The sequence below is a fragment of the Silene latifolia genome, chromosome 1, assembly GCF_048544455.1.
Source record: "Silene latifolia isolate original U9 population chromosome 1, ASM4854445v1, whole genome shotgun sequence".
NCBI classification, from domain to species: Eukaryota; Viridiplantae; Streptophyta; class Magnoliopsida; order Caryophyllales; family Caryophyllaceae; genus Silene; species Silene latifolia.
In genome coordinates this window covers 158,890,852-158,899,004 of record NC_133526.1, presented here as the reverse complement: position 1 = coordinate 158,899,004, position 8,153 = coordinate 158,890,852, and the positions used below count along the sequence as shown (strand labels likewise).

At 33.8% G+C, this 8,153-nt stretch overlaps 2 protein-coding genes across 2 annotated transcripts; both read right to left on the bottom strand.

Annotated features, from left to right (window-relative positions):
* Positions 1–314: 314 nt before the first annotated feature.
* Positions 315–785, bottom strand: LOC141586044 (uncharacterized). The gene has a single exon (XM_074407152.1). The coding sequence runs from the start codon at positions 783–785 to the stop codon at positions 315–317; it is 471 nt and encodes a 156-aa protein (XP_074263253.1).
* Positions 786–1,605: 820 nt separating this feature from the next.
* LOC141610976 (NAC domain-containing protein 92-like) lies at positions 1,606–3,329 on the bottom strand. Its single transcript, XM_074429327.1, has 3 exons — positions 2,803–3,329; positions 2,407–2,684; positions 1,606–2,285 (listed from the first exon to the last, which is right to left on the bottom strand). The coding sequence occupies exons 1-3, from the start codon at positions 2,996–2,998 to the stop codon at positions 1,806–1,808; spliced, it is 954 nt and encodes a 317-aa protein (XP_074285428.1). The 5' UTR covers positions 2,999–3,329; the 3' UTR covers positions 1,606–1,805.
* Positions 3,330–8,153: the final 4,824 nt, after the last annotated feature.

Genomic DNA, 8,153 nt, shown 5'->3' with positions numbered 1-8,153 from the left:
TTTTAATTACCATAAGTTACATTGAAGGTATCATGATATAATGCCTTTTTCTGTGTTTATAGTTTTACACTAGTTTTTTTTTTTTTTTTTTTTTTTTTTGGTAAAATGTGAACTTTGATTAATATATCAACAAATTACATAGTTTTTAGTACAATTTGAGATCTTTCATAACTTTCAATACATTTAATTAGGACATAATTATAAGATTCTGATATCTAGTCCAATTAGCCATTCTTTGTCTCGATTTGAAATCTTTCATAACTTCCAATACATTTAATTATAAGATTCTGATATCTAGTCCAATTAGCCATTCTTTATCTCGATTCAAGACATGCATGCTTCTCCATTTTCTGCAAAATCCTAGAGTGAAGCATCATCTGCAACTCTCTAAGAATCTGCACAGGCCTCCTAAGCTTCATTTCAATTCGACATGGATTCCCCTCATGCCAAATAATATACCAGCAAGCAAGCTTAGCCATCCTGCACACCTTCCTTTGCAACTTTGAATAGTTACCACTTCCATCCAAACTCAGTTGCAGCCATTGCTCAATCCCTGCTAAAATCTGGGCACTATATAGACAATCTTTAAAAAGATGGTCATGTGATTCCTCTCCATGTTCACACAAAACACAGTTAGTAGTCTCACACAAACCCCATTGGAACAGTTTTGCCCAAGTATTCAATGCCTCATGCTGAATTAACCAACCAATAAAGGAATGTTTTGGAACATTCCAGTTATCCCATATAGACTTATACCACTGAACAGGGGAATGTGGTCCTTGCATCCAGTGATATCCAGAGCCAATTGTTTATCCTCTAATGCCAGCTATCCACTGACTACCTTGATAACCACGAGCCAGTGTATGGGACTTTGCATATGTTTCTCCAGTTCCAATTGGAATCAGGAGGAGGTTGATAAGTAAACCAAACTGCACCTTTTAAGTAGACATGATCAATCCAAAGCACCCACAGTCTATCTGCCTTAGTGTAAATCCAGTTAACTAGCTTGTCAACATTGGTTATGTTCCACACCCCAGCTTCCTTAATGTCTAACCCTCCTTTCTTACTGCAACAAACTTTGTCCTAGGCCACAATGGGGATTCTTGTGATATTCAGTATCCCCATTCCATAGGTAGTTCCTGCATATAGCCTCAATTCTCCTTACGACCCCTTTTGGAATCAAAAGGATAGAGGCCCAATAGTTATGTAGTATGTTAAAAACTGAGTTGATGAGCACAAGTCTACGAGCGTAGCTTAGTTTCCTTGCACCAATTCCCCTCACTTTACCTAGAATTCTTTCAATCAATATGTTGTAGTCCTGCCTTGTAAGCCTGAGTTTTACACTAATTTGATTTAACATAATACTTATAAATTCAATAATATAAGTTCATATTCATATGAATAATAATGAATCACATCACGGTTGTAGATTGATACTACTTGATAGTGAAAGGAAGAAAATATGTTATATTGTCACCAACTTATCTACCAATATCACATCCCTAGAAAAATGGGGGAAAACATAAAGTTGTTAACCTGATTCACCTATAACCCAAGTTGAAGAGATTTAAGCATTGACAATACTACATTATTATCAAAGAAAAGTTAACCGAAAATGATTTGATATCGACTAATATATATCGTCGCATGAAAATATGAAATGGTTGCGATATAATACAATAACTATACATCCAGTCGTCGACATACATACATACAGTCAGAAATCGTGAACTTTAAACTGCAAATTACTATACTTACTGTTAGAATCTAATGATCTACCAAAGAAATAGAGGCAATTATTTAAATCAATAACTCCATAAACAATCAAGGCCATTTGACCCGGATGAAATATAGTTATTCATATCAGCTCCGCCATTTAATCCAATATCTTGTGATAATTCTTCCTTGATAGATCCCTTCCGTTCAAGCAGAAGCTTCATCATTGGTTGATCTTGAGCGAAAATTGAATCGAGAAACCCGAAATCCGCCATTTCATGATCAATGAACATGCTGGCAAGTGATGATTTGGTTGAATACAATAAAGAGGATGAAGCTAAGTCATGTTCTTTTGTTTTTGTTGGATTTATTTGGTCCTCCACCACTAAAGAGTCGGAGAAGCAGGTCACGTGAGATGTGTTGGTACTGCACGTGACCTTTGTCTCATTTTCATATGGTGAAGAATCCATCAATGGGGGTAAGGACTCCTCTGAACTCATGGAACCTGGATCATTCGACTTCTTTGAGCCCGAATTCTTCTCAAAAACCCGGGATATGACCCATTCATTCTGTTGATCATGATAAATAATATTCCATAGTTTAATATTGTTAATACTCAAATCATCAAATATAGTACTAGTAATCAAACAATCTTATTTTAGTCGGTCTTTTCAATGGAGCAAAATATACCTTAATATTTTGAGGGTGGTTAAACTTGGTATAATTGCCTTCCAATCTATATTCATGCATGACCCAATTTGATTTTTCGCCTTTGGGAGCCCTTCCTGTATAGAAAACAAGGGTTTTCTTCATCCCAACAAGTATTTTACCCCTGTATATCTCCTTGTCTTTTCCAGTAGCCTTCCAATACCCGGCTTCGGTTGCCCTGTTTGTTCTTAGTCCAGTTGGGTATTTTCTATCTCTTACACAGAAAAAATACCATTCTTTCTCTCCCCATTTCGCTTTGTCTGAAAAATCAAATCATTTCGGACGAATACAAATTAATATACATGGCTGCATATATTTGACAGGATACTAACTTTGATGCACAAGTGTAAATGAAAACATAAATAAAATCTTACTTACTTGGTAATTCCCATGGTTCAATCTTGTTGAAATCTGCCTCGCCAATGGCTATAGCATTGAAGTTGGTATCAAGATACTTTTGAGACAAGTAATGAGTTATTAGTTCTTCGTCAGTAGGGTGGAATCGAAACCCGGGTGGTAATTCCATTTCTTGATCATCCATGTTTACTCCGGAGTAATTATTCTCCATTTCCATGAATTAACTTTAAATAATAATAATATAAATAGAATAATGATGAGTTTGTAAGTTTGGCTGGAAAGTTAGGAGGAAAAACAGAGCAAATGATGCAAAAAAGGGGTTTAAAAACAAGGGGAAGAATGAAGATAAGGATGAGAGTTTAAAGAAATGTTCAATGAATCTTGGTGTTTTGGTATTAAAGGAAAGAAGCGATGAGGATGTATGAAAATATAAAGGGGTTTTTGTACGGAAGAATTCAATGGAACTAATAAGAAAAGGAGGTATATATAGTAGCTAAACAACAGCTCCTTTAAATATAGATTGTTTTGGGAGAAGAAAGAAACGTGATATGTCAAGCAACTAACTTGGTAGATTGTTTCAACCTTTCACCTCTATCCACATTCTTTTAACTTTTTCTTCATTAATTTCACTACAACGATCTCATTTTCATTTAGGGTGTGTTTGGATTGGGGGATTTGAAGGGAAAAGAAAGGGAGGGAGAGTAGGGAATTTCAAATCCCTTGTTTGGATATCAAATGGGGATGGAGAAATGGAGGGGGAGAGATTTGGAGGGATCCAATTTCCCTCCTCCAAGCCTAATCAAAATCTCTTCACAATAGGCAAGATTTGGAGGGAAATTATATCCAAACAACCACAGCTCATTCCCCCTCCCCTTCCCTTCTCTCCCTTTCCCTTCCCTCCTTCCCCCTCCCCTCCCTTTCCTTCCACTTTTGCTATCCAAACAGACCCTTAGGCTCTGTTTGGTAAACTACTTGAAAAGGTAGTTAAAAACTGAAAAAGGTAACTGAAACCTGAAAAGTTAACTAATAAGATTGCTAATAATTAAGGGCTCATAAGGTAACTGATTATGGTGCTGTTTGCCTAAGATTTATAAGTGCTTTTACAACTGGAAAAATAGAAACTAGGCCAAACACTATAAATTAGATGGATGTAAAACTACTTTTGAAAAGTTAAAACTTTAAAAAAAGTCACTAAAAGCAGAAGTAGCAAATATCTACTTCTACTTCTACTTCTCACAATTTCTATTAGATGGGCAATTGTTTTGTTTTTTTATTGTTTGTACTCGATAACTATAATATTTTTCACTCTGTTATTGCCTTTTTTTTAATCGGCTTCTTCTAACTGTAAGTTCTTTATTCCATATATTGATTATGATTTTCCTTATGCTATTTTTAAAATATAAGCTCAATATTAATTATATAAAAAGGAAAAATAATTTACGGTTTCAGATGAAAAGAGTATAAGACAACCCTTTGAATAATGTATAAGACCGTCTTTCAGGGTGAGACGATCTTTTATATGTAAAAATTAAATATTTGACTTATAAAAGTAATATCTCATAGTATAAGATTATAAGACGGTCATATTTTATAATTATTTTTTCTTTGGCTAAGTACGTAGTAATTGTTTTGTAGTAGTTCAAGTACCCACTAATATAAATGCTTAATGCTTTTGTTTATAGTTTGACTAATTGATTATATTTGTAGGCGAGTTTCATCATCTTGCAACATAATAAGTTGATATTGCAACTTTCTAATCGAGGAGCATCGGCTATGAATATCATGATTATGAGTATTACACAGTATAAAATTGCGGTTGTAACTATGACATTACATAATTTTTATTAGAATAAATGCGCTTAAAGGTGAAAAGTTTGACAAGTGTGACGCAGACCCAAATTATATACTCGTAGTAAACAAAAAAAATCAAAAAAGTCGAATAAAAATAATTAGGCCAAACACATCAAATTTTGAAAAACTATTTTTACAAAAGTTAGGCCAAACAATCACAACTTTTTCAAGAAGTAGTTTGTGAAAAAGCTCATTTTAAAAAGTAAAAACTCTTTTAAGTAAACTTGGCCAAACAACACCTATATAAAAAATATATTTGGCAAAATAGCTGAAAAAATAGCTAATTTTTGGTGAAATGTCGTAAACGGATATGATAATAATTTAATATAATAAATTGAAGTAGTAAAATAGAAAAATAAAATCAGCTCAGGTACCAAAAATCACAAATGCTACTCTAGTTAGCATTTCATTTCAAGTAACTTATTTGTTTAAATAAGCTCTTTGTCAAACACGGACAAAAAATAAGGTAGTTGGAATTTTGGTCAAATAAACTACCTAAAATGACTTGCCAAACACAACCTTAGTTAGGGCTGAGGAAAATTATATGATACGGTTTTATTATACATATCCGATACGCTATACGAATTTAATTATACGGATTTCCGGATATCCGATACGGTTCTTTAAAAACCATATCAGATAAGGATCGCCAAAATATGAAACCGGATATACGGCATCCGATACGGTTACCTTTTTTTTAAAAAATAAAATATTATATCATAGACATAAATCACAAAATATCCAATATGTTGGTGATTAAACCTTATTAATATTAAACTTTATAAATTATTCTCTCTTATAACTTTTTAAAAACTTTTAAGCTACTAAAAAAACGAACAATCACACAGAAAAGAAAAAATATATATTAAATTACATAAGTAAGGCTAGAAACCGAATACCGGATATACGGAAAAACTGGATATAAGCTTTTCGTATATACGGAAAAACCGTATCGGATAAGAATACTAAAAAAGGATATTTAAAAAATTAGATATCCGATACGGTTTCCAAAATCGTATCGGATATCCGGTTTTGCACACCCCTAGCCTTAGTAACCTTATTTTAATTCTAATTGAGAACAATTAGTCTCCCTTGTGACGGTATCCGTCACAAGCTGAAGACGGGCCGAATAAGTACTGTATTGTGATATTATGGTAACTAGTGGGCCATTTGTGTCATGTGATTCAAAAAAAAAAAAGGAAAGGGGGAACTCCCAATGAGCATGAACACGAAGTCTACCTAAACTCAGATATGACATTTCGACATTATCACAATATCAATTCATCACTCTACCTCACCTTCTCTCTAAATATCCCAGAAATTAAAGATCTTCAACTCTTGCTCCCTCAAAATCTTCAAATCCTTCTTTATCTTTATCTCTCTTCACTGACTATTTTTAATCTTCACCTCGCTAAGAATAAAGTTGTAACATCTGACCATTTTCATTTTTCCGACCTTAGTGATGACGATGACGAAGAAAACAATGGCGAAAAAGACTACCCCGAAGCAAAATGTCGAAGGTTTTGTGATAAAAATATTAACATTATGGTGTTTTTTGTTTTTATGTAATTAGTTGTTAAATATTAGTCATTGATCATGTTAAAAAGGGATAAATTACTTTTATTAATTGTTAAGAGTTTAGGATCCCGAAGTACCTAAGAGGGGGAGGGGGTGAATTAGGTACCTTTTAAAATTTTAACTTAACTTAATTGATTTAAGTTAGTTAAATGAAATGATATCTCAAATACCTAACACAACCTCTTTTAAATGGAGATTAAAAGAAGTGTTGTTGGTTATGATGAAGGCAACAGTGTAACGGATTTGTAACTTGTTGTCTTTGTATAAACTGTAAACAACAGACCAACGTGACAGTATAGTAGACTGTTGCTGAAGATAATAAAAACGACAAACTTAGAATTGCAGCGGAAATAAATAAACGAAATAAGTTCAACACAATCAGTTTTAAATTGGTTCGGCCTACACTCTATAGGCCTACGTCCAATCTACTTCTCATTAATAATTTGATAATGTAATTAACTCTAACTACAATTATTCTATTACAATGAGATCCCCACAATCTACTCCGATTGTGCTATTCAAGAAACTACTCCGTTTCTAAAGCTCATCTAATTCTCAAGTAGTTACAAGATCAAATGTCTCTAATTTGTTCACTTAAGAACGGGAGAGACTCAATGTCGATCTAACTAAGAGAAAGAAGATATTGAGCTATGTCATACTAGATGAATAAACCAATTTGAGGCTCATAAGAAATAAGAAAAATTTGCAACTAAAAGATTTTAGACACTTGAAAATATTAAGAGCTTTTGCAAATGTTTTCTATCTCTTTCTCAGATTTTGACAAAGTGAAAAATGCGTACATTCTCAAGGAGTGAAGCACTCCTTTTATAGAGAAAAAAGGAGGAGTCTTTTAATATAAAAAATCAAGTTTGAAAGTCAATCCAAAAACAAGTAGTATGTGACAAAACATTTCAGTTGGAGTTTTCTTTCTTGCACCAAAATGGTTAATCTGAAAACCATCTTTTGAAAAGATAAGTTTCCTTTCCTAGCCAAGAGTCACACATGTGACTTGGACAAGAAAGGAAGGTTGTAAAAGTGCTTTCAAAAAAATCAACCTTAAAACATTTAACCAATTTGGGCAAAGCTTACATGATACCAACTAAACCAACTGCTCAAAATAGTTGGTTGGAATTTTTCACAAACTTGTTTAACAATTTAAAAGACATCTTTGGGAAAGCATGGTTTATTCGTCTAGAACAGCAACAGTGGGCGACACTGTTGCCTTGGCATAGCAAACTCAATCACCACTTCCCCGAACTCCATTCTAATGACCCAAATTAAATACAAGGCGGTCTTCATCCAATACTTCAATCGTCTTGAATCAACAAGTCGACAATTCCTATTAAGTAAACTTAAGAGAAAACGTTAGTAACATTTGGTTTGTCATCATCAACACAATAAGCTCAACAAATTCCCCCTTTGATGATGACAAGCCAAATATAATGTGTCTTTCCCTTTTTGGTTCCCCCTTAACAAGATAATCAAAATCAACTAGTCATTAGAAGTAGTGAGCAATGAGATAAGATCATATTAGAAATTAAAGAGAGTAAACACAAGAATAAAATTACTAATATTAAACACCTATAAATACTAGCATGAGTATGACAATACCATCCGTACACATTATAAATTCACTTCCCCCTCTTGACATCATCAAGAGAGTGACGGCAAAAAAGGACCACCACAACAAAGCACCAAGGTTAGGATATAAAAGTTTTTAAACATACACAGACGAGTTTAAAGCAAACCATCCTTAAATGCGTAGAATAAAACAAGGCAAAAGATAAAAAGAGAAGGGTGGCAGTTTTGAAGGGTTCAAGGGAATGGATTTAACGGGGAGGGGAGTCGTCACAATCCGAGTCACTGGAAGGGGAAGGCAGGGGAAGTCCTCCGATAGAGTTCAGACGGCTCATAAGAGATTTAAAGTGAAGGCGCATTTCCCC